This window comes from Eubalaena glacialis, chromosome 17 (assembly GCF_028564815.1).
Source record: "Eubalaena glacialis isolate mEubGla1 chromosome 17, mEubGla1.1.hap2.+ XY, whole genome shotgun sequence".
Classification (NCBI taxonomy): Eukaryota; Metazoa; Chordata; class Mammalia; order Artiodactyla; family Balaenidae; genus Eubalaena; species Eubalaena glacialis.
Window position 1 is genome coordinate 74404277 of NC_083732.1, and position 26969 is coordinate 74431245.

Consider the following 26969-nt stretch of genomic DNA (forward strand, 5'->3'; position numbering starts at 1 on the left):
AGTCAGGTTAGTTTAAAACAACCACAAGATGTGGCACTGGAAGCCTCTGAAGAACTTCTTGCAGTGTCACGAACGAGAAGATGTGATTTTGGAAAAGAATTTTAGTCATGAAAAATTAATGCTCTGAGTATGGAAGCGCCACTTTCTCTAATATATTTCTAGGGGACGTGCCAAAATTGAAATTATTTTGTGCATTATTTATGGAATTCAATTTGTTTTAATAAAACATGCTGAAGTTCCTTGAGTATTATTCTATGCACATTTGGAAACTCAAAAACTCAGACAGACAGGCTGAGGAAGATAATCACTGTTTAGAAATATCAAGTATGCTCCCCAATAAAAAGATTTTATTTTGATTCTTCTGTTTACTCAGGTATTTATTTCCTTCTGCCCTGGGTTCTCATCAGAGAGACAGAATATAGCCATTTCAACTTTAAGGAGATGCTTGTCTTTAGTCTTGTTGCTTACTTCACACACCAGAAATGACGAGCTTAAATTACAGTGAAAGGGTATACTGTCCACATCCAGTTACCATCTTCAACACTCATCCTACTGATGAAAACATTAAAATTCTAGCTACTAGTGAAGGGAGCTCTGTCCATGAGGACACAGTCTTTAAGCAGGAGTAAATGAAGTCACCTGGGGCCAGATGTCACACTGGTTCATTTTAGGGTGTTGAATCTTCCTCAGGATCCAAGTCTCCAATTTATACAGCCCACATAAGTTAAAAATCTACAATTACCTCTCTTATTCCAATGTGCAAAATTCACCTTTCATTAATCATTGCACTAAAATGTCTATGTGGGCATCTTCCAAATCACTTAGGAAATCTACTTAGCTCATTTCCTACGCCATTAAAGCAGGTGTGCAGTTGTTTGAGAATCCTCCCGATTAGCCAGAACCTACCTGTTCTCTGACGTTTGAAAGGTCCAGGGTATTGTTTAAAGCAGTTTTTGCAGCTTTGTAGGGTTCCCAAGCATCTGCTAGATTAACTGTGATCCCCATGTAAATACTAATTACCTGAAAGAGGAGACAATCGTTCAGTATTTGTTAAATATCTACTCGCTTCAAGGCAAGGGGCTGGGAAAATACAAAGTTATAGAAGACATCACCCACTCCTTCAAGTTTAAATGCCACTCCAGTGAAAAACCAAGATTTTCCAAATATACAGGGAAGTGTTTTCCTTATGAGCACTTGGGAAAAAGAGTGACTACTAAATGTTGCTATTCATGGGAAGATAACTAAAACAAGGTTTTCCTTGTTTTGTGTGTGTGTAAGATTCCTAGATGAAGAAAAATGAAAGGGGAAAGAAAAGTAGACACTTTGACTAGAGTACTGGTTTTCCCAAACATTTTCATCTCACCTTTATACTCTTAAAATCAAACTAAACTTGTCCCCCAAATTTTTGTGAGCAGAGTAGCATTGTGTTTCACATTTATTCTTTTTAAAATTATATGCAATCCCTCTTTATCCCTATTAATATTTTCCTTTAAAACTCTTTGTGGTCTAATATTTTCTCACTAGCTTTTTATTGGTTGGCATTTGTCTGGCATATCATTTATTTATTTTTTTAAATTCCTTTATTTTCAGTGTGCCAGGGTGCTTTTTCAGGAATGTATCTTGTAAGTATCATGTAATTGGACTTTGACCTTCCTTAATACTAAACGTGTTTCTGAGTACAGCATTATGGACAGAACCTCTTTGCTAAGCTTAGGCAAATGAAGCCAGACTCTCAGAACTTTCCTCTTGGCTACTCAACTCCCAGCACATGGGTATGATTCATCTGTGGATAGGAAGCATCACCTCCTAATTGTAGGCTGCTCTTCTCACCAGTAAAGCTCCTCATTCAGGTCCCTCATAATAGCTGGTAAGAAGTGAAATAAAATCTGCTCCCTGAGAATGTGATCCAATTCACTGTACTTTGTTAAAACCTCTATGTGCAAAGAAAACATTTCATACATATTAAGTACAATGTCAGTTTTAAACCTTTAAGAATTAATATTTTTAAGTGAAACAATGTTTAAAAAGTTACAAGCACATCCTTGCAGTAATGTAAACCTTGGCCCCGTCAACATTAGCTTATAGATAAAACTTACTATAAATATGCAATTCCTATTCACAAAGTGACAAATTAGATAAATTCTGCTAGCTTAGATTCATAAAATAGAAAAGAATAAAGAAATGCTTATGTAACTTCGTTGCAATCTCAGTAGCTAAAGCGAGATACATTTTAACACGAGGTTTTACCTTGAGACTATCCATTTAAAGAAAAAGAAAAAAAAAACACAAATGGGAACTTCAGGAAATTTTACTGACTGATTTATTCCTTCCTGATTTATGAAATACTCAACAGGCTTAAAGTAATTTTACTTAAGTGAGTTTATGTTTCATTATTTCAACATTATGACCTTTGGATTACAGGCCAAAAGAATGGAAAAATCAGTTCTCCAGCAAGTTTATCATAGAGAAAAAAAAAGACTAATAGCAATACTTGCCCAATTATCTGGAAAGTATTTATCCACTATCTCTCTCATTTTTGCTTGATGGGTATGAAGAATGGAAGGCTCAAAGTAGAGAATTACATACAACATGGCGGCCTGATTTGCCAGAGCTGTGCTCCGATGTTCTGGCAATGGATACGCTGAGACCTGCAAGACAGAGACCAGACCAGGAGAGGCAGATGTTAGCAACAGCTGAACTTACATGTGCCAAATAAATGACCTAGTTCTAGGACACATCAGCCTCTCAAAAGTCCGTCTCCTTTGAGGATCCCGGGCACTGGAAACAATTCTCAGATTATGGCATTGGGAACCAGGACCTTCTTTCTTATCTTTAGCCACATGACATTCTCTTGACTATCCTTGACTCTGCTGCAATTCTAACTCTTTTCCCTAAAAAAAGAAAAAAAATTCAACCCTGCGTCTCCCACTAGTTGTCCATTTCTGTGTCTCTCCCATCACAGACAAGCTCTTAGAACTGACAGATTCCACACTCACTGGTGCTCTCACTTCCTGTTTATTCTTCAACTCACTGACATTTGATCTCCACCGTCGCCTCAATGGAACTCCCTGAGGCCACTCATAACCTCACAGTCAGCTAGTTCAATGGACTCTTTTTAGCACTCTCACTTATATTCTCTGAGGAATGAAATTCTCTCCTCCTCTGGTTTCCCAGACACCACTCTCTCTTCTCAGTCTGCTTGCTTTGTGCTCTGCTTCTCTCTGTCTTTCGTATGCTGCTGAGTCCCAGGGCTCCATTGCCTCATGTATTAGGAATCTCTGGCTCCACATAGTACATGGCGCCTTGAGGACCATGAGCAGAGAGGGAGGAAATTATTACAAGGACAGACACAGCAATGTCTCATGGAGCCCACAGGCAGGAATGTGCTCAGGTCTTGGGAAGGGCCTGGAGCTTCGAACCAGAAAGCCTTCACTGTTTCTCCCCTGGATGTGTTTGCTCAACTTTTCTCTCTCTCCAGACTGTTCTCCATCACATGGCAGAATGAGGCTGCCCAAACTCCAAGTCTTGCATGTTGTGGGTAAACCCCTGTCCAGAAATTGTTTCTCAGGCCCAATTCCAAATTACCTGGTGACAGGGAATCTGATCCATCTTGGGCCAAGTGACTGGCCCTGGTCCAATCAGCTAGGGACAGGCGAGGTGGAGGGCAGAGAGGGGGTGGACACACAGCACAACCACAGCTCAACCCCTGTGCTAATAGAGGTCACGGGGCAAGGAGAAAACTGAAACACATTGCCTTGAGACATGGACAAAATGGACCGCCTAAGAGGCAGAAGGGTTAATAGAAGGGTTAACGAGAGGCAGTAAAGAAACAGCGTGGGCTTTGAAGTCATTCACAGGCCTGCATTCAAATTATGGTTCTGCTGCCTACTTATGTGATGTTGTGAAAATTATGTAAGCTCTCTAAGCCTTCATTTTCTCAACAGCAACATGAGGCTAGTGCTGTCTCTCTTGAAAGATTATTGTGAAAAATAGAGAAAACAGTATTCGAAAAAAACCTCCTATGATTCTGGTTCATGTTGAATTCTCAATAAATGGCAACAAATATTATGGAGACCTGGTATCTGCAGGTAGCTCCTCATTTTGAGTTGTCTTAAAAAACCAAACAAAACAAATAACAACCAAAAACTCTTTATTTACACTTAACATGTTCATACAAAAAACTAGCAGGCTACCTAAGAACTGTATAGAACAGGTGTGCTCTGTAATAAATGATATCCAGTTATCGTAGGTCCAACTCTTTACTCTCTTCTAGTAAGAAAATATATATATAATACATAAAACTATGTTTTCTTTAGGAAAATGAAGTCAAATGGTAACTTTCTCTGGTATCATTTTGAGTGAGTGAATGATACGCATACTGGAGAGGAAAGTGAGCCTTCCCAACCCTGCTCACGCTGCCTCATTTGCCTGGGCTGCCCAGACATCCACTTTGTCACCTGTTGCAATCTTGCTGCCCCTGTCACATGCTTCAAGACACTCTGCGCTTCCCCTAAGATAACACCCATCTTGCTTTACTGGAATTCTTTTGTCTGTCTTCTTTCTTCAGCTACAAGCTCATTATGAGTAGGGACCAGGGCCTGCCTTCTTCAGCAATGGATCCCCAGCGGCGAGCACACAGACAGCCACAGACTGCACACTCAGCAATCATTTCTCAACTGAATGCCTAAAAGAATGCATCTTCTTTCCAAATATAGCTCAAATCTCATCTCCTCCTTGAAATCTCTAATTCTGCCCTAATTAATATCCCTCTTTCCTTAACAATTCCAAGGCACAACTCAGACAGTTTTAAATCGTTTCTAGCTGCTTTTACTCTTTCGAGGAAGGAGAAAAGAAAGGAGCAATTGAGGAGGAAGGCGAAATCAGTCTTTTAAACTATTAAGATAGATTTAATAATAGACTTAATCCCCACCTGGTTGTAAATATCATCAGATCTTAGCCGACCGATGACCATGCTGATGAAGGTCTCGTTGATAGGCACCCTCTGGAAGTAACTCTCAGGATAGCTGGGTGGTCTTTTGGCTCCTGGTTGGCTGGAATAACCTGTACTTCGAAGCAGCTTACAAATATCATCCATATTCGAATCAGCAGAAGATCGAGCAGCACTGAGCCATGTTCACAATGGGAAATAAAGGGCCAAACAAACCGCATATATGAGAAATGCAAAGTCCAGCAAAGCAGAAGAATTTCAGTATAACTTGACTTTATATAATTTTAGATATGACTGTAGGTCAATTCATATCCCTAAAATTCAAAATTATATTTTCAAAAAGCCTGTTGTAATATACCAAACTGATAAGATGGGTTCCTGTACGTAGGTACAGTTTTATGTGAAGGTCCACCATCCATTTCCCAAAATCCTTGGGGCTGGATTTGTTTCAGAATACAGCATTTTTCAAATATAAGAAAGTAATATGATACATATATCATGTACGATATAATACTCCAGCAGGGTCTTAGATGGCATTCCATGATCAAGATATATTAATATTTCTACAGTAAAATTTATGAACATTCACACAAGTGAGATAAATAAAGACTGTCTATAGCCTCATGTCTGCTCCAGTCAGGTGTTGACTCCAAAAGATTTCAAGTTAGGTCAGGTTTTGCTGCCAACGTAGTTACTCTGTATGCATGTTGTGCATGTGTGTATGTTCATATATTTTCGCCAGAGTTCTTTGGATTTCAAAATTGTGGATAAAGAATGTGAACCTGCACCAATTTCCATAAATTTAAACAATAATTTAAAAAAAAATTCTATCAATTTCAAGTGGGATATACTAACTGGTTTTTCTTGGCAAGATGTACCTTCTACAGAGATTTAAGCAGAACATCTGTGATTTTTCTGGTGGCTTGAAGTAGTAATCCCCCAAAGAGACTCAATCTTAGACTCGAAGATGACCTCCTATCTGATGTAAGAATCTCCTTTACTACTGCTCTGACTTGTAATTGTTCAGTGTCTCTTCAGTAGTGGATCCTCCCATTCTAATGAATTAGCCATTATACCCTAAGGGACAAAGCCGGATTGTCAAAGCTGGGCTTGATTAGCAAATTTTTTTCTTCTTCTTCATGTTGTTTACTGTTTTTGTTTTTCCAGGTACTTTCAGAAATAGAGGCAAGACCATTCATAGCCCATTTTAAAAAACATGGATGGTAAAACAGCTCATGGTCAAACTGACGTGAATGAATTACGCATGCTGGTGGATACTCTCCTCACATCCTGATAAAGCTAAAGGAACAGGCTGGCTGAGCAGCCTAATTTACTGCTGAGAAGGCAGCAGTACCAAGTGTGGCTGAAAATACAACATCCCCAAACAATCCCTCTCTGTTGAGGATCTGCCTCTTTGCCCTATTTATTTTGTCCTAATTTGTAAGTTTGAAAATGCTAATTCTAGCCTGCACATCTTTAGCCCAAGTTCCTGACTCCTGCTTATTGACTGTTTCTTCCCCGAATCTTGACTATTTCTGACATTGACCTTGTATCCAGATTCTGACTCATTTATTTAACAAATTGAAAACTGTACGTTAGGGACTGAAATCACAGTTGGTTAAGGTGGGTCCTGTTTTTTAAGACCCTGCTTCTTGAAGTCATAGCTCTGTAAAGACACATGTAACACATGGTTGGGATGTGTGTTACTGTTTGTTCTGTTTTTGGTTCTACATATACATGGGTAAGAATTCACTTTCAACCTGGCCCTGAATGATAACTTTTCAAAATGTATCAACTTGAAAATGATAACAGAAAACTCATTCATTTCCTTACATCTGCCAAGGAGTAGTATTTGAAAACTTAAAAACAAAATTCATTAGACTTCCAAAATTCCCAAATTTATCTTTCAGGTAAGGAAAATTCACATTCCTTTTAAAAAAAACTGAGGTATCATGATGGACATGATAAGCTATATATCTCTAATAATCTATAATAAATTACTCTATATATACTAGATTATATGACATATAATCTATTATAATGATGATGATATAAAACACAAGATTGTTACATTTCTACATTATGTATTATCCTTAGAAGTGATAAGAATCTTACACTTTTGCATTCTAGATCATATTGCTGCTGTTCACAATAAAAGGAGGATGGAAACCTACACTGTACTTTACCAATGGCAGTGCTTTTGGAGGGTGTAGTCTTAGCCCAGGCATACCTGTATCGATAGTAAGAAACGAGCATTCTCTCTCTGATTTCTCCTTCAATCTTTTGGTCGATGACCAGGAGCATAACTCCATATAAGTACAGTGCTTCACACTATGATGAGAAAAAGACAACAGCCAAGTTCACAGGAGTACACATGCTTATGGAGTGAAGCTGATAATGTGTAAAAGAAGAACTCCGCTCTGGTTCCTCCTAAAAACTTTATATTACAAGGAGAATGCAGGTTCCCCCCAAAGGGTTCTCACCTTCTGTACAGAATGAGCTTTGAAAAGTTTATGCAAAATAAAGTTTAATTTACAATGACTACCTTTCAGTTGGTCTATTTTTCATATTTTGCTTGGGATACCAAAATGGAATCCCAATATTATGAATACATAATAAGTCATTCACTTATTTAACAAACATTTCTTAAGTGATCATGATGTACTAGGTACCAGGCTAGATGTCTGGGATGCAAAAGATAAAGAAGATAGGATTGTTACACTGAGGAAGCTCATAACCTGCACATAATCTTTATTCACTTGTAGCTCTGCTCAAAGTCTACTATGTTCTAAATTCAGACAAAGACCTGCCAGTTAGAAGATAATTATCAGTTTATTTTGCTTCTCCTTAAAGAAGGATACACTGTATGTATTTGTGACTTACAGGAAAAAAAGTAACGCTAAGTTTGACATTCTTGATTTTTAAATTTTAAATGGTCACTACTACTTACTAGAAGTTGTTTTCCATCTTCATTGAGAAGCACCGTTTCTAAGGTTTGCTGAATATAAACACCTTCATTGAGATCATCTAGATATCTAGAAATGAAACCCCAGAGCAAGTTATTCATTGATAATAAAAATGCTAATATCTTTGAAGAAGGACAGTAAAGATTTTTAAAAGATTAGGCAAGATACCAGGCATTCTGGCCTTCAAATAGTTTGTGGCCATTCATGCTCTTAGGAATAGATTTGTGAGCAGGAACTCATAGTGATCAGGGCCACAGATTATTTATGGCCACTCCAAGTAAAAGGAATATTCCATAGTCCTGATTTACGAATTACAGATATCTTGGGAATAATGGCATAAAAACATGGACTAGTTAGTTTAAAAGCTAATGAGTAATGAATTCTTAAGGGCTAGAAGGAAGACAATATTGTCTGGTCAGGGATAAGAGGAAGGCTATGGTTACCAACGCTACAAAAATAAGTTCCTTTTTTTTTTTTTCACTTCTCATATATAAAAAACTAAATTAGGATCAAGATTGAAAGCCAACTGACTTGGTACAAAGCAAGATGATTATAATACTTAACAAGAGCAGGAAATTATATTAAAACTCTAAAATACTTAAGATGACTAGTGCCACAGGAAGGAAAAGACAATTATCCACGGTATAAGCTAGTAAATTTCTTAGTAACTCAGAAAGATACACACGTTTTAGTCCATCCCTTCTCCCTCTCCACTATTTACTATCAAAATAAGCTATGACTAACTTAGTCAATACCTGTTTAAGTCTACAATATATTTATGCACACTTTGAAATGCTAAATAAAATCTGGTCACAATTTCTGTGTTGTTTTCCCGAAACTCTTCATCTAAATCCTGTAGCTCTGGCTTAGCTTCCAGTTTGCTTTCCCATAATTCTGGACCCTAAGAAGAAAAACACATTTATGTGAAACATCAGGAAAAGAGTCACCAACCAATAGAATTATTGGTAACAATTTCAAAATAGTCTTTTAAAAATTTGTTCCTCATAGTTTTGAACTTCAGCAGGTTATTAGCATAGTGGATTTTGGGAAAGGGGAAATTGAAGTATAATTTTCAGCAGCTTATATGAAATCATATTCCCATTTTATAGCTAAATCTACCTGCAAATTTCATACTCTTGGGGCATGGTTTAAATGGAATCTACCAATGGTCTGAGGCTTACAAGTTATTCTGGACTTAAAGAAAACTGTTTATTTTTGAAATATTTGAACACAGGAAATTGTATAAATTTTTTATTATATTCTGTACTTATACCAATAAAAGTTAATGCATCCCAAAAAAAAAAAAATGTGTTCCTATGCCTCAAAAGGGATATCAAAAATTGAAAGCAGAGGAACAGAAAGTAATGAAGATATCAGAAGCATAGATATAAAATCCCTTTGAAAGAAATGGACTTGAATTGCAACCACAATTGACATGCTTTTAAGTGTGGGGTACTTCAATGTGAAATACATTATACCAAAGTTATCTTTTTAAAATTTGATTATATTGTGTTAGGGTTTCCACACAGTATGTTTAAATTATTTTAAAGTTAGCTGATACTAAATTTGGTTGAAAAACTTTTCTTTTTAACTCCTCCTCCATAATTACTTAATCTCTCAGAGTCTCCTGGTTTCCAAAGAAAGCATGCTTTTGTAGAAAAGACTGGTAAGAAAAGCTGTTGAGGAAGATTACCTTAAAATAGCTGAAATCAAATATGATATCTCCATATTTCTGTTGATCAGCTCGGTCTTTTAACCTGAATACAGCAGGAATAAACTCAGAGAGCCTCAGAAGTTCAGCAATGATGGCATTGCCACAGGAAACAATCCTTAGGATTGCTTGGCCACAGAGGTTATTCTCAGCCAAAAAGTCCAACATTGTGAGGATAATCAACTACTCTGTGCCTGGCCACAGGGAAATGTGTAACTGGCTTCAGAGCTGGGGTCTGTAAATCATCAGATGAAACCAGGTCTGCAGAAACACTGGCCGCTCCATTAAAGGACCTGTATCCAAAAAAAAAAAAGTATGAAAATCTCCATTTTTTAAGGAACCGTGTGAAACACACACACAATATTTTTCTTCCAAACTCACTGAAAAAAAATTATAACACATGAGTTCTGATATGGAGGGAGGCATTTATTTTCCACCCTTCATGTTTTCCTTGTAGAGGGACTTTGCTAAATTGCTACTTTTGGCCTCTTTCTCAACGCTTTATTCACTTCTCTCCATGAGAAAAGACTTGATGTAGCTGATCCCTGAGCTTGGGAGAAGGTTCCAAGGTGCCCTAAATTGGGAACAGATTATTAAATTTTCCTTATAGGAATTGTACCACTTCTTTTACCTTTGGGAAAAGATAACTATGTCCTAAAATCTACTAGAATTAGATGAGGGAACAACCTTTAAAAATGTTTTTTTCAGGGAATTCGCTGGCAGTCCAGTGGTTAGGACTCCATGCTCTTACTGCTGAGGGCCTGGGTTCAATCCCTGGTTGGGAAACTAGATCCCACAAGCTGCGTGGCACAGCCAAAAAAAAAAGAAAAAAAAGTTTTTTTCATATGTCAAGTATGGGAGGTCCTGTTATTGAGACTAATATATGCCTGAGAAATGTGACAGGGTGACTCTAAAAGTAAGGACAACTATTTCATACTAAGCAGTGGAGAAGTTCTGATTAGGAATGTATCTTCAAATGATACCATCAAAACATCTGACAGTAAGTTTTATGCTTAACAAAATTGAGAGTAAAACTGCAGAAACTCTGTACTCAATGGACAAACCAAGAAAGAGTCAAAAGCTGACTTCATCAAATCGTGATTTTGATAATACAGTGTTTTGTACTCCACAGTTGTCTTTCATAGTATGATCTTTAAATGGGTAATTTTTGCAAAAAATTTCCAAGGCATCATTCATTTTTCCAAAGGGCTCTCCCAATTCTTTTTCACCTTATTATCTTTTGAAGTGTTAATTGTGTCATCATCTTTGTTGCACTTCTCTCCTCTAATTGTTAATTTAGCTAGGTCATCATTTGTGAAATTCATGGAAGCCTGAATTATTTTTCAACATCACAAAGGCCTGTGACTTCCCAACATTTGCACTTTCACTTGGCATTGGGATCCTGCTCTATCAACATGATGTCAACAATTAAGAAAACTGACCAAGGGACTTCCCTGGCAGTCCCGTGGTTAAGACTCCGTGCTCCCAGGGCAGGGGGCACAGGTTCGATCCCTGCTTGGGGAACTAAGAGCCCCACGTGCTGCATGGCCTGGCCAAAAAAAAAAAGGAAGACTGACCAAAAAGTAAGAAAAGTAAGAATTTACTGACCAAATAGACAGTTTTGGACAAGGATATCTGAATGAGGACTAATGTTACAAGTGGTCAGTTTATTAAGATGTTTACATCAATGCCAACTTTTATTTTCATACATGGTCTAAGTTCAGAGACTCAAATAATGAAGCCCTCATTGTACATGAAACCAGAATGTGGAAAGACTTTTGACTTCCTCTGTAGCCACAGCAAAACATTCCTCAATGCCTGTCACACATTTTTAAAGTTCACCCACATGATGAGCTACCTACTGTAGTTATCTATTACCTGGAAGCTTTGTATAACCCTTAAGGGTTTCTTTTTTCCTTTTGGAAGTTTCTATCATTGATTCAAAATTTAGAAATGTCTTAATTTACTGGGATGTTGTGGCAGTAACTGTTGGCTCCTCAACAGTACTTCCCACTCACCTTCTCCTTTCTTATTCTAGAGAACAAAACAGTCAGATCCTCGCTTTCCCTCCCTTGAAGCCAGGTTAGACATGTGACTCACTTTTGACAGATGAGATAGAAGTCTATGGTAGAACTTTTAGGAAATATTTTTTTTTCTCCAGCTACAAGGAGAGAGGCACATCAAGAGAAATTTCTCTTGTTGCTCTGGCTATCCCCCTTCTTCTTGCCTTTGAGTATGGTCCAATGAATATTCGATGCCTGAAGCTGCAGTAGCCACCTTGAGACCATGCGGCAACAGGTCTAAGAGAAAAAACGCCAAGAACCTGCAGACTGTGGTGCGGAAGGAATCTAAATTCTTATTGATGTTACTGATTCCTTGATTCAACTGTGGCACTACCTACCTCTGTAATCCTTGTTAAATGGACTGCTTTTATGGTTTACCTAATGTTAATTGGGTTCTGGATTATATACAGGTGAAAGCATTTCCAATGATACAGATTCACTTATTCAGCAAATATCTACCCAGTGCCTACTATGTGCCAAGCACTGTTTTAGGACCTGAGGCTACCGTAGTGAACATAACTAAGTTCTTGCTCTCATGAAGCCTACATACTATCGGGAGTGGGAAAGAGATAAACAAATAAACATATCACATATCAGGCTTTGATAACGCTGTAAAGAAAAGCATGACAAAGGGATGGAGCGTGTGTTATTTTACATACAGGAGTTTGTAAAAGCCTCTCTGGTAAGATGATATTTGAACAGAGACCAGAAGCAAGTGAGGGACCAAGCAGTAAGGGTATCTATAGCCTCTAAGATGGTCCCCAATGACCTCCACCTTCCTATTCATTCCCTGAGTGCGACTTACTGTCTCCCATCTAAAGAAGGGAATACGGTAGATGTGAAAGATACCATTTCTGAAATGAGATTGCAAAAAAGACTTTGACTTCTGGCTTGGGAGCCCTTTCCAGCATGTGTGTCTTCGGAGAAGCAAGTTGTCAGGTTGTGAGACAGCCCTGTGAGGAGCCCTTGGGACGATGGAGAAGTCTGCCAACCACCACTTGAGTGAGCTGGAAAATGGATCCCCCCAACCCCAGTTTGTGTTCACAGCACAGCAACCTCCCAAGAGCCTCTGAGCCAAAGGCACCCAGCTAAGCCACATAGCTGATTCCTGACCACAAACGTTAATAAGACAATAAATGCTTATTGTTTTATAGCCACTAGGTTTGAGGGTAATTTGTTAGTTTACCGATAGTGAGCTAAGAGAAGGGCATTCCAGGAAGGGGTTACAAGTAAGTACTAAGGGACAGAAGCAGAGGTAGGGGAGGTGGAGTTGGGTCCCATAGCAGAGAGTACTGAGAAGCCACTACAGTTGTCCAGAACTCTCTCTCATGAGGGTTGTGTATAATACACATTAAGGCATAAATTAGTAACAAGTCTGTTCAGTTTTCTCTGTGATGCTTGCTTGTTAAGCCACGTTGATCTCTAACAGGCTGAATTTCAGATAATTTCATTCCATTTTTCCCACTGAAACGGCCTGCCTTGGAAAATAAGACAAGTGAGAAAATAAAGGAAAATGAGAACAAAAGTCACCTGAAGTCCTCTGAAGACCACTAAACTAACCCAGGTCTCAGCAGGATGAAACTTTAGACTCAATTCAGAGGAGGGCAGGCTATGATGAACAGGTCTAACTGCTACCATTTGGATACCAAGATAGGACAGACAATGTGGCCAAAGAGAAAACAGCTTAAAGCAAGGCAACATGACCTGCCTTCTTTCCCAACAAACAGACAGACAGATATACTCGGCGCCTGCGCGCACATGGTCAGGGAGGCTTAGGCCTGGGATAATGACTTAAGTCAAAATTCTTGTGTGTCCAAGTCTTATTTTAATCTTTTTTACCTAAGAGTTACACTGTAGGCAACTTTCAAAATATTATTTGGCTAAAGTCTTTGGTAAATAGCCTCATTGTTGGCTGAAAAAAGTCCTAAAGAACAGAATCTAAGAAACATAATTAAAGATGCCTTATCATGTTGCAGTGAACTCAGAGGTAGGTGGCTTTATAGAAGATGTTAAGACTTAGTTGAGATCAAAAAAAAAAAAATCACTCTAGAATGAGATGCAAATAAACATGGTAGAAGAAGCTATATTAAATCTTCCTTTTTTTTTTTTTTTTAATTGGGGTATAGTTGCTTTACAATGCTGTGTTAGTTTCTGCTGTTCAGAGAAGTGACTCAGTTATATGTATACATATATCCCCTATTCCCTCTTTTTTGGATTTCCTTCCCATTTAGGTCACCACAGAGCACTGAGTAGAGTTCCCTGTACTATACAGCAGGTTCTCATTAGTTATCTATGTTACACATATTAGTGTATATATGTCAATCCTAATCTCCCAGTTCATCTCTCCCCCGCCCTCAACAAATCTTCCTTTTAGAGGTTCTCCTGGTGCTAGGGATGAAGACAACTCATAAAGACCAGCTTTCTCAGTATAGCCTCTCTTACTATTTGACATGAAATGAAACCAGAGATCCCACTCAATTTCCTAATTTTGTTTTTACAAGGCACCCAGAAAAGTGGTTGTAACTTCATTTTCAAGAATTTGGTACGGAATTATGATTTTTAGTTTGGAAAGTAATCCTAGACAAAAGACAACATGCTTTCAAGAATAAAGCATGGCAACATCATACCAATTACCCAATGAGTACAGAACTGAATTCTGAAAATTAAATTGCCCTGGGAAGAACCACTCTTTATCCCACTCAGAGGACAAAAGAAGACTGATCTATTTTAATCCTTTTATAAAACCTCAGTTCCATAAAGAAGGAAGCACTGGTCTCCACCAATCCGTTATCAGGAACAAACTACAGCGGTTGTTGATCAAAAGTGACCGGCATATCTCTTCCAGAAAAGTTCTAAAATGAGCCTAATCACTCTAGCCTGAGAATCCCGAAAAAGAAAGAAGAAAAACCGGAAGGTGTTCCTTGTTGTGGGCAAAGGCAGTAAAGCCTCTCCCTCCCCCTTCTCCCAGCCATCACCTAGGCTGGAGGAAGCTCCACGCACTTGGAATCAATCAGGAGACCCGGTTCCATTACCGGCTCTGTGTTTTTTTGTTTTTTAGCTGTACGACCACAGACAAATTAGGACCCTCGAAACTATTTTTTGAAATCCAAAGGACTTTGGCATGTCATAGGTGAGGGAATTAAGGTGCAGAGAGGAGCAATGACTTGCCCAAACTCACAGCCCGTGGTAGAACTGGAATTCAAACCCGGGTCCGTCAAACCGTAAAAGCTTCCACCAACCACTCAGGTTTCTGGAGAGCAAATGGAGAAATCACGACGTCCACAGAGCATTGCTCCCGGAAACTTGGAAGGATCAGATGCGGACTAAGCAGCTGAACATCACTTCCTAAAGCGCCAAAGAGGCGTGGAAAATTGTTTCCACCTGAGTGGAGATGTAGAGCCTGGACTGCAGCAGCAGCTGCAGGAAAACCCTCAATCCTCCACGCCAGGCTCCCCCATCCAGACCCCACCCCATGCCGCAGAAGCGCCCACCACGGCCAGCGCGGCCCAGCCCCGGGGCGGGGGAGGGGACGGGGGACGTGAAGGAGGGGGCGCGCGCACACCGCCCCTACTCACCTGTCACCCGGGCCGCGCCAGGGCGCACGCGCAGGGCCGGCGGTCGCGCGCGGAGTCAGCACCCCGGCCCCCACCCCTCCGTCTCCGCAGGGGTCCTCTTCTACCCCAGCCCTTATCCAGAGCCGGCCGGACCCCGGCTTCCGCCCCGAACTCCCTCGGCCGTCACATGACAAAGGGGCGGCGAGCGGGGCGGGGCGTCACGTGACCATTCGCCGGCGACGACTGATGACGCCTGAGCCCGCGCTCGCCGTTTCAGCGACAGGGTTAGTGAGTTAAGGAAGTAGTTGGGGGTCCTGGTGTGGGAAGTCCGGGCGCAGCCAGACAGAGCTACATCGGGCAGCCAGGTAAGGCAAGAGCGGGACGTGGCGATGGGGAGGGTGATGGGGGGGTGTTGCCTCCCTCTCGGGCTCTCCGCCGGTGCCCCGAGCTACGGTCTGTGGACCTGTGTTATGGTCCTGGTTCTTTTCACGCCACAGCAATGAGGCTGGGGCGGTTTACCTCCCTCTCCAAGACGCCATCTCTCCATCCTTGGGCTCTGTGTGTGTGGGGCAAAGATCACGAATTCTTTTTTTATTTTTTATTGAAATACAGTTGATTTACAATGTGTTAATTTCAGGTGTACAGCAAAGTGATTCAGGTAAATATATATGTATAATTATATATAGAGAGAGAGAGTGATTCAGGTAAATGTGTATATATATATTCCTTTTCAGATTCTTTTCCTTTATAGGTTATTAAGATATTGAATATAGTTTCCCGTGCTATACAGTAGGACCTTGTTTTGTCTGTTTTATATATAGTAGTGTGAGATCACGAATTCTTGATCTAAATAAATCTGGTTTGAGCCGGCTTTCAAAGCAGGGCCTTGGGCAGATCGTTTAAATAAACTCTCTGGGCGCCAGTTTCCTTTTCTCTCCTAGAAATGGTTGTGAGGATTAAGGATAATGAGAACGAAGTGTAGGGGCACCAGTTTATGGCGTGCTATAGGGAACCTAGAAATGGTGGTTTCTGTTATTGATGTAACCTTCCCAAATCTTTATTGGTCACCTATTTCGTGTGAGGAGCTGTCTTATGTTATGTGGAATCTGTCAGAATTCTAGTTTAAGTTGCTCCCAGGGTGAAAGAGTGGCAGATATGGGAGCAAGTAGTTATGATGGTTTTTAAAATAGAACGAGGGGGGGGGAGAGGGAGAGAGAGAAAGAGGGGGATAGTGGTAGCATGAAGGAGAGAACAAGCAACTGAGAGGGCTTCATAAAGATGTAACCTTGCGTATTGAAAAAGAAGATACAGCTATGGCTGAACTTGTATAGGGCCCTGTGGATTTAAAGGAGGTCAGCACAGTATCTAAATTATTTGCTCTATGCTTACCACTTGTTGTACAGAAGGATGAGAGGAGTATTTTTATTTTTACATTAGCTAATAATTGGCCTCACCTACAGAGAATCTTACAGACCTGCTCTGGTCTGAATGTTTGTGTCCTCCTCCTACCCCCACCCCCCAATTCATATGTTGAATTCCTAAAGCCAGTGTGATGGTATTAAGAGGTAGAGCCTTTGGGAAGAGCTTAGGTCACGAGGATGGAGCCCTCCTAGTAGGCTTAATACCTTTATAAAAGAGGCTCCAGAGAGCTCCCTTGCCCCTTCTACCATGTGAAGACACAGAACTAGAAGGCCCTGGCCATGGATCACCGGAAGAGGGCCTTCACCAGAATGCGACTATGCTGGTGCCTTGACCTTGGACTTCCCAACCTCCAGAACTGTGAGAAATGTTTCTGTTGTTTATATGTTATTGTGTCTGGTATTTTGTTACAGCGGCACCAACAGACAAAGACAAGGCCTGTTAGGGAAGGCAACATAACATGCTAGGGAAAAGCTCAGGAAGTGCATAACCTTGTTTTAAACTTTCTTTGAGACCGTAGGTACAGAGAACAAAACAGTCACAGTTCCCTGGGGAAGGCTCCAAAGGGGGTTAGTTTAAACCAGTGTTTCTCAACCACTGCACTGTTGACATTTGGTGCCAAATAATTCTTTGCTGTGGGGGGCTGTCCTGTGAATTATGTACTTAGCTGTACTTAGTGGGAGAAATAGGGAGAAGTGCGTTTAGTCCATCTTTTGCCTCCAGCCATTCTCTTTGCTTCTCAATCTGAATCGTTCCTCTTGATAGTGCAGAATTAACAGACAGACGTTTTCCCCACCTCTCTGCAAGTGTAAAGTTTCATTGGAGTGATGTGAATTTTGCATTCATATAATAAGGATGGCTACCATGCAGTAGACACTTTCCATTTATCCTGGATTATATTAATCCTTATATACGTTGTGTCTTAGTCAGCTTAGGCTGCTATTAAAAAAATACCATAGACTGGTGGCTTAAGCAACAGAAATTTATTTCTCACAGATTTGGAGACTGGAAGTTGGGGACCATGGTGCTGGTATGGTTGGATGCTGGTGAGGGCTCTCTTCCTGGTTCGTAGACAGCCACCTTACTGTATCTTTACATGGTGGACAGAGAGAGCAAACCCTGGTGTCTCTTCCTCTTCTAATGATACTAATCCCATCATGAGGGCTCCCCCCTCACTTAAACTTAATCAACTCCCAAAGGCTCCATCTCTATATATCATCACATTGGGAGTTAAGGTAAACATAAATTTGGGGGGGACAAAGTTACCTCAGTGTTCTCCATACTTGAATTATTTGGGGTGCTTCATAAAAATATAGTTTCCTCGGTGTCCACTAGAGACTGATTCAATAGGTCTGAGATAGTATCCATTAATAACTGTATTTTTAGTAAGTATTTCAACTGATTCTTCAGATCAGACAAGTTTGAGAAAACTACAAAATTTAATTTAGGGGACTTCCCTGGTGGCGCAGTGATTAAGAATCAGCCTGCCAATGCAGAGGACGCGGGTTCGAGCCCTGGTCCGGGAAGATCCCACATGCCGCGGAGCAACTAAGCCCCTCCTCCACAACTACTGAGCCCGTGTGCCACAACTACTGAGCCTGTGCTCTAGAGCCCGTGCTCCGCAACAAGAGAAGCCACCGCAATGAGAAGCCCGCGCACCACAACGAAGAGTAGCCCCCACTCACCGCAACTAGGGAAAGCCTGCGCACAGTGATGAAGACCCAACGCAGCCAAAAATAAATAAATAATAAATAAATAAATAAATTTATTTTAAAAAATTTAATTTATTCTTACAATAATGCTGTGAGATAGATGTGATTATCTCCTTTTTACACGGGAGCAAACTGAAGATAGAGAAGTTAAGCAACTCAACCAGAGTGATGCAGTTTTAAGTGGGGTGGACAAGGTGGAATTTCCAGGCATTCGTGTCCAAGGTCCGTTCACTTATGCGCTATTCTGTATTGCTGCTCACAGTATTGTATGAGTAACTTGATGGTAATGTTTGCTCTCATTTTAAAAGATTATATGCCAGACATTATTCTGAGTGTTTTGTTATACATATGAACTCATTCAGTCCTCCCAGTAATCCTTGAAGTCGGCACTGGATCATGCCCATGTTGCAGAAAGGAAAAGTGAAGCATTGAGAGGTTAAATAACTTGCCTAAAGTTATTCAGCTACTTAATTGGCAAAATCAGGCTTCGAACTCATGTAGTCTGGCTCCAGAGGCTACAGTGTTTAACCCCTACTAGAGTTTTCAGTCATTAACCCCTACTAGTATCACCTCCATATTCTACTCTATAACGTAACTAATGTTTGTTTTTAATATAAACGTGTTTCATGTTATCTTTAAGTAAAATTAATATTCCAGGAAGATATATCATGTTCATACTGTGGCTTTACTCCGTCTGGCTTACCCCCTGGTGTGTGTGTATGTGTGTGTGTGTGTATACACTTTGAAAATTGTGTTTCCAGAACAGTGCTATCCAATGCAGTAGCCATTAGGCACATGTGGCTATTTAAAATTTGTTTTTTTTTTTTTTTTTTTTAATTTCTCTTTCTTTTTAATTGAAGTATAGTTGCTTTACAGTGTTTCAGGTGTACAGCAATAAAATTTGTTTTGATTTTGCATTATTTTAATATAGCAAAGCATTGACAAGAATAATAAATAGGCAACTTATTTGATAAATTTGGTTTTATAAAAATATTTGTTGAACAGAGTTGCTTGAAAAGAGGCAAAAAGACAGTATGTAAAAATATTAGTGATGAAATATTTACATATATCTATTTCAAAAATTAGAATAGAAAATATTCTCCATCTAGAACCATTACTTCTGAGATTACCAGGTTCCCTGGCACCTGTAGTGTTTCACAATTAAAAAAAAATCATGGTCTTCAGAGAAGGGTCATTTGAAGGTGTCAACAGTTTCACATTCATAAGCATGACATGCAATTTTGAAGAGAATCGCAGGAAATTCTATGAAAAATTAAAATAATAAGACCACATTGAGATAATATATCTTCAGAAAAATACTGGTGTCATAGTATTAAAGACAGATATGGCTAATAAACTCATTAATGAATGTAAATATGTACCAAGAATAACAGTTTCTTTTTTTTTTTTAAGTTTTGGTAATCAATATAAAAAGATTTCTAAATCTGTTTTAATGCATGTAGATATATGTTACTATTATTTTTTAAAAGTGTAGTTGACTTCCAATATGGCTATTTAAATTTAAATTGATTAAAATTAAATAAAATTTAAAACTCAATTCCTCACGCTAATCACATCAATAGTCATGCTATTATGACTCTCAGTAATCACTGCTAATCAATAGTCACACGTGCCTAATAGCTTCTGTATTGGACAATGCAGATTATAGAACATTTTTGTCATGGCAGAAAGTTCTATTAGACAGTGCTGCTCTAGACAATTTAGACTTACACTAGAATCAAGATTGACTAGAAAACTGAATACTTGAATCATATCGTTTGATCTTTGCAGGATTGTGTTTTTTGAGTAACAGTTGGTGTTATAATAGGTATACCCCCAAATCTAAATGGCTTTGCACAATTGAAGTTTTTTATTTCTTTCATGCATGGAGCCTGATTGGTGGGCAGTTTTCCTCCAAGCAGTGAAGTAGGAACCTAGGCTCCTTCCATTTGGTGGTTCTCTATCTTCAGTATGTGGCTTCTAAGGTCATTGCTTGCCTGTTTCAAGCTGACAAATGGGAAAGAGTGTGGAGATAGAGTGCCTTTTTCATGGACGGGGCCTGGAAATGGCTTCTGTTTCACTGCCTTGAATTCAATCATACTGCCACACCTAACTGCAAGGAAGGCTGCAAACTGTGGTCTAGCTGTACAAGCAGGTTGAAGAGGAAATGGGTTTGGTGGGCACTGAGCTGGAATCTGCCACAAGTGTCCTGTCCTTAGCTTACCGTGAGACATAATCTAAGAAACAGTCCTCAGAAGCTTACTATTGCTGTATCATAAGAATATTATTAAGGACATTTTTCAGTATGACTCTTATTATCTCATACGTGATGATCCATGCTGCCTTGATTGCCATGGAAAGCCTTATTTTTCTTGAGTTCTTGGCGTACTTTATGGAGAAAGAGAATTCTGTAATTTTCACTTTTTGTTTTGCTTGTCAGGAAATCTCATAGCCAAATTTGTATTTACAAATATAGTGCTGTGTAGAATCATAAAGAATCCTAAAGCTTATATGATTACATTCTAAATTTTCTTATGTACTTGGTTTTCCCTTTAATCTGTTTTTTGATCCTGATTTTTATGAATTTACATATTTTCCATCTTATTGCATTTGTTTGTGTTTATATTGTGTTAACCATCCCAACTTGTTTGGTGTAATAAAGTGAGATTGTAAATAAATACTGTCTTTTACCAAAACACACATATTCAAAACACCATTATTGTTGTTTTTTTTTAAATTTTTTTTAATTGGGGTATAGTTGTTTTACAATGTCATGATAGTTTCTACTGTACAGTGAAGTAGAGTTCCCTGTGCTATACAGCAGGTTCTCATTAGTTATCTACTTTATACATATTAGTGTATATATGTCAATCCCAATCTCCCAGTTCATCCCACCCCCCACCCCTTGTCATTATTGGTTTTTCATTCATATACACGGTCATGTCTTCTCTCTCTCAGTGTGAAATTTTAACACCACAGAAACTCCCAGAAGATAACATAATGAGAACCCTTGTTCCATCATCTGGATTTTAACATCTGTAACATTTTGCCATATTTGCTTCAGGTCTTGATTTTTAAGATCATTTAAAGAAAAAAAACAGATAAAGTTAAAGTCCCCAGGTCTACCTGGACCTTTATTCTTCATTAAGACCGTCTATGCTATGTTCCAAAAAATACTTACTGAATATTTGTTAATTGAATGATTTGAATTGATGATGAGTTGTATTGTGGATGTCTGTAGTAGACTAACACCTCAAAAATAGAAATTAACATCTTAAGCATCTTCTCTCTTCCCTTTTTATACCCTGTGTCGTTTTTAATGAATCTAATGATTGACAGGCCTATTTGTTGAATGAATGGATGAATTTAATGAAAAGGGACCAATAATTGAGAAACTACTGTAGTAATCCAGTTGTGAGGTAACCATGGTGGCCGTGGAGAGGATTGGAAGGGCCACAGATACTTGACAGCTCAGAGACAGTTAAGCAATCTGTCCATGGTCACTCAGCAGTACAGTGGCAGAACCTGAATTCACGCTGTATCAGCATGATTCTGAGAAAATACCTTTTTTGCTACCATACAGCCTTTCCTCTAAGCCTGTGTAAATTCTCTCCACTTTTCTGTATGGTTTCAGTGGACTGAATTTCAGGTGGTTTGTGAATTAAGCAAAGATGTCTTTTTGTAGGGAGCTTTACGTAAGTAGTCTAAAGCTTAAAGAGTTGGTGGTTGAAGATACAGATTAGGGAGTGTTTTAATATGAAGATAATAATTGAAACTGTTACAGTGGGTGAGCTACCAGAAGATAAGAATTTACAGACAAATTCTGTTTTTTTCTGAAACAATCTGGGATCTCACCAAGTCTAGAAATCTTAGAACCCAGAGGAACTGTCAGAAATAAAAGTTTTCAGAATTCAATACGTATATGTGTCAGGTTAAAAATTACAGGTTTTCAAAATTCTCCCTTATTAAACTATTTTATTGCTACTATTTTCATTTTTTGGAAGAATGCTTTATATAAGCAGTGTACTTTTTCTGACACACTTATGTAGGAACTGTGCTGTTGTTGAATTCTTTAGAGAATCAGGGAATCTTTTGGAAGACGGTGTTCCCCCTCCTTTATATATTGAAGTACATCTTCTTTATATATTGAAATGCATCTATTGTGTTTGGTGGCCCAGATGATGGGACAATGCTTTGATATCCTTTCAAGTGATATAGAATGTAGATAATTGTGTAGCACTTGTGGGATATTGGATACATTCATATAGATGTTTATAGTGGTTCTGTTTTCCTATGCAGTTATTATTCTTATTCATAAATTTTGTTTCATTGTGTTTGAAAACTTAGGTAATAATTTCAAGATGCCAGGGCGTTCCACTTCAAGTTCAGGTTCAACTGGTTTTATATCCTTCAGTGGTGTAGAATCTGCACTCTCCTCCTTGAAAAACTTCCAGTCCTGCATCAGCTCTGGAATGGACACAGCTTCTAGTGTTGCTTTGGATCTTGTGGAAACTCAGAGTAAGTAATAATTAAAACTTATTTCTTTTGTGTCTATTTTGACGTAACCCTGAGTGGTGGCATTGCTCTAGGGATGCAAGATACTGCCCACCTTTTGGGTAACCTTGGGACAATCATTTAATCCCTCTGGGCATCTGTTTTCTCATCTTGTTTTACATACCACATAGTGATGTACTGCGGATGAGATGAGATTGACTCATTCATATGTGTTCAAACCCCCATGAGCCACTAGAGACTGCACTAGAAATTTATGGGCTGAAACATGAAGGTATCTGACCTCAAGGAACATACAATCAAAAGTATGTGACATTTGTGGGACTTCCCTGGTGGTGCAGTGGTTAAGAATTCACCTGCCGATGCGGGAGACATGGGTTCGATCCCTGGTCTGTGAAGATCCCACATGCTGCGGAGCAACTAAGCCCGTGCTTCACAACTACTGAGCCTGCGCTCTAGAGCCTGCGAGCCACAACTACTGAGCCCACACACCACAACTGCTGAAGCCTGAGTGCCTAGAGCCCGTGCTCCGCAACAAGAGAAGCCACCGCAATGAGAAGCCCACGCACTGCAACGAAGAGTAGCCCCTGCTCGCCGCAACTAGAGAAAGCCTATGTCCAGCAACAAAGACCCAACACAGTCAAAAAAAAAAAGTATGTGACATTTGTGAACTGTACAGTATACAGCATTATGATACTTATTTTCCAGTAATTTAACTATATTTTGTTCATGCTTAATTACTCAATAGACAGACTAAGCTGATGCTAGGGGTACTGGTAAAGGAAGGCCTCTACAAAAAATGAGAAAAGTTCAGTTTTGCTGAACTTGACCACAAGTTTTTGATGAGAAGATCTAGAAAGATGTTATTTGCTTTGTTTGGATTAAATTTGTTTTTATTTTATATTATATATGGAAGCAGGGGAGCACCATAATCTTTTTGTTTTCCTTTTAATATCACTGTTTTTCAGCAATTTGATTGTGATGTGCCTTGGTGAGATTTTCTTTGTTTATTCTGTCCGGTGTTCTTTGAGCTTTATGGATTTGTAGGCTTACAGTTTTGATCAAATTTGGAAAAAAAATTCTGCTGCTATTTCTCTCCCCTGTCTTCTCCTTCTGGAGCTCCAGTTACATGTACGTTAGGCTGCTTGGTAATGTCTCATAAGTCCCTGAGGCTCTGGTGATTTTTTTCAAGTCTTTTTTTCTCTCTGACTTTAGTATGAATAGTTTCTTTTGCTGTGTCTTCAAGTTCATTAGTCCTGTCTTCTCAAGTGTCTAATTGACTAAATCTATCCAGGGAATTTTTAATTTCAGAGACTGTATTTTTCAGCTTTAGAAGACATGAAAAAGAATTAAATGGAATCTTATTTCTCTCTTCATTATGCTCACGTTTTCCTCTGTATGCTTGATCACATGGAGCATATTTATGATAGCTGTTTTAATATCCTTGTCTGCTAATTCTGTCATCTCTGTCTGTTGCCACTTGTGTGTATTATGTTGTTGAGTTTTTGGATTTTGTCATCTTCCTTTAAAGTGTATTGACCTTTGTTTTGGTTGGCAGCTAAGTAATTTGTGGATTAGGCTGATCCATCCCAGGCTTGTTGTTAAACTTCGTTAGGGCAGGTCTAGTGTAGCTTTACTTTCGGGCTAATTTAGCCTTGTCACAAAGCTTGGTCTTTCTGGAGTCTCTGTTGATTGCCCAGAGAGTTCAATGAAAAAGCTCTACTCTGCTGGATGGAATTTGAATGTCTTCCAGTCCTGCGTGAATTCTGGGAATGGTTCACTTCACAGCTCCCAGCAATTGTTCCTCTTCAGCTTAGGATTCAGCATCAGACTCAAGGGGATCTGTGTGTAGATTCCTCAAGGGCTTTCTCTGCATGCCCCTCCCAGTGCTCTGTCTTGCAAAATGCCTGCTGCTCATCCTCCCTGAACTCCAGTCGCTGTCTTCTCAGTCCTTTAAGACTGCTGTGCTCCGCTTGGATTCCTCCTCCCTTGTGCAGGGAAGAGGGCAATTGGAGGACTTACCTCGCTTGCTTTCCTTTTCGCAGGCATCCTAATTCTGCTCTGCCTATTGTCCCACTGCCTGAAAGCAGTTGCTTCATATATTTTGTCCCGCCTTATAGTCACTCATGGCAGGAAGGTCAGTTCCATACTAGATATTCATTCACAGCTGGCAGCAGAAGTCACCCATCATCTTTAGTGGGTGGGCTCTAAAGGTCTTACCTCTGTCCAGCCTGATTTGTAGTCTCCTTTTGATGGTGATGGATATTTGGCTTTGGTAGGTAGGCCTGGGTGAACTCATAATAAGATCTTAAATCATAAGAGAGAAGAGCTGGTACATAACCTCCTGGAGGATTGTAGTCAGTTTTTTTCAGGATTTGCTTTGAAGGCTTCTTAGTATTTTTGATACAGAGTTCATTTATGTTTGTTTTTATTTTTTTTTTAAAAATAAGAAGTACATTTTGATGCAAAATGCAACATCTGTTTCATTTAAAAAGAAATATAAGCATCGTTTTTTGAAAGATTCATGCTCTAAAGCAGGGATTGGCAAAGTTTTTCCATAAGGGGTCAGATAGCAAATGTTTTCAGTTTTGTGAGCCATGTGGTCTCTGTTGCAACTCCTCTGTTGCAGGTCTGACAATTATTATAAAAATAGTTTTGACCCTGTGGACCTTGTGGAAGGGTCTTGGGGACCACATCCTGAGAACTGCTGCTTATGAACCTGAATTGGAGTGCTTATGAGCAGGACTTTGGTGACAGGAGAAACTCCCTACAGAGAGGATGCCTAGGATGACCCCCACTGGAGTAATAGAGCAAGAGCTTGTTAGGAGAGCAGTTTTCACGTGACGCCCGACTGAGGTGCCGTCTGAGGACCCAGAGAGTAGAAAAACACCGGGTATTTAAGTAAATTTGAAAGTAACTCAGCCTCTAACAGTAGATGAAAGACTTTTAGGAGACAGAGCCAATATTGCTACTTAATTGCAGGACTTGGAATCAGCCTGATATGGGCTCTAGTCCCAGTTCCAGCTTTAGTTCTATAACTTGCTCAAAGATAGGTAATTTCTTTGAACTGCTAATTTTTTATCTGTGAAATAGAGATAAAAATGCCCATTTTATAAGGTTGTTGGAGTTAAATAAGATAGTATATGCAAAGTGCTCTTAGTGTAGTGTTTATTCAATAACTATCAAAAAGTATAGCCAGCAATTAGAAATTTAAGGGTCAGAGCTTAGAAGAAGGGCCTGTGATGTGAAGAGGGGAGCAAAGGTGGATGAGTTTGTAGTCTATTTAAGGCTTTTGGTTTGCATGCTGCTAAATCAGTAATTCATGTTAGCCAAAACTACAGTGATTAATAAAGGTTTCTTCCTTCAGGTTGTTTACAGTTTAGCTGGGAAGCAAGACATAAACATGCTATTCGAACATTAAGTGAACACTGAGGGCCTAAACATTGAACATTAAGGTCCTGAAAGAAGTTAGGACTTTATTATTGGATGGTTTAAAGTAGAGGAGGAATGTGGCAAGATCCAGGTCTAGAAAGATAACCTCATGGCAATACTGAGGATGCTATGGAGGATGGAGATACCTCAAGTAGCTAATGAAGTTATTTCAGTAGCTCAGGTGGAAAAAGTAAGTTCAACTAAGATATTATAGTTGAGGTGAAGAGGATTCGATTTGTGTGCTTTGTATCTTATATTATGCCCCTACATTGTGATATAGGCAGGATAGTGTAATGTAAGAGTGCAGAGCTTTGTGTACAGAATGCCTGGGTTCTTGTCGAAGCTCCATCACTTATTATTTTTGTGTCCTTGGACAAGTTTTGCAACCTCTGTTTTAGATTTCTGATTTGTAAATGGCATTATTGTGGGGATTAAATGAGATAATACAAATTACATAGAGCAGTCATTAACACTTAATAAGTGCTCAGTAAGTGTTAGCTATCATTTAGTCATTTGGTTTGCATTTGAGTTGACTATTTTCTTGGGCAATAGTCCATGGACTGGGAGAAATTAAAGTGCAGAAGAGCAAGTGGGAAAGTCCATGAACTATCTTCAGAGCAGAAATATTCCCTTTTCTTCTTAGCCTTATAAG

The 26969-nt window shown here is 39.3% G+C and overlaps 2 protein-coding genes across 3 annotated transcripts in view; one reads left to right on the plus strand and one right to left on the minus strand.

Moving 5' to 3' along the window:
* Positions 1-15434, minus strand: part of WASHC5 (WASH complex subunit 5) — a 54555-nt gene extending 39121 nt beyond the window's left edge. Inside the window, exons 1-8 of one of the 2 annotated variants that reach the window (XM_061171835.1) lie at positions 15264-15434; positions 9608-9918; positions 8670-8815; positions 7899-7983; positions 7179-7279; positions 4931-5123; positions 2496-2648; positions 907-1020 (exon numbers count right to left, since the gene is read on the minus strand). In XM_061171835.1, the coding sequence (XP_061027818.1) occupies positions 907-1020; positions 2496-2648; positions 4931-5123; positions 7179-7279; positions 7899-7983; positions 8670-8815; positions 9608-9793 (978 nt within the window). In that variant the 5' untranslated portion in view covers positions 9794-9918; positions 15264-15434. Of the gene's footprint in view, positions 1-906; positions 1021-2495; positions 2649-4930; positions 5124-7178; positions 7280-7898; positions 7984-8669; positions 8816-9607; positions 9919-15263 lie in introns of those variants that run through there. The other variant, XM_061171836.1, reaches the window with a different exon arrangement.
* A 56-nt stretch (positions 15435-15490) lies between these two features.
* Positions 15491-26969, plus strand: part of NSMCE2 (NSE2 (MMS21) homolog, SMC5-SMC6 complex SUMO ligase) — a 219764-nt gene continuing 208285 nt past the window's right edge. The window contains exons 1-2 of the mRNA XM_061171786.1: positions 15491-15607; positions 22721-22891. Coding sequence (XP_061027769.1) covers positions 22735-22891 — 157 coding nt within the window. The 5' untranslated portion in view covers positions 15491-15607; positions 22721-22734. The remainder of the gene's footprint in view (positions 15608-22720; positions 22892-26969) is intronic.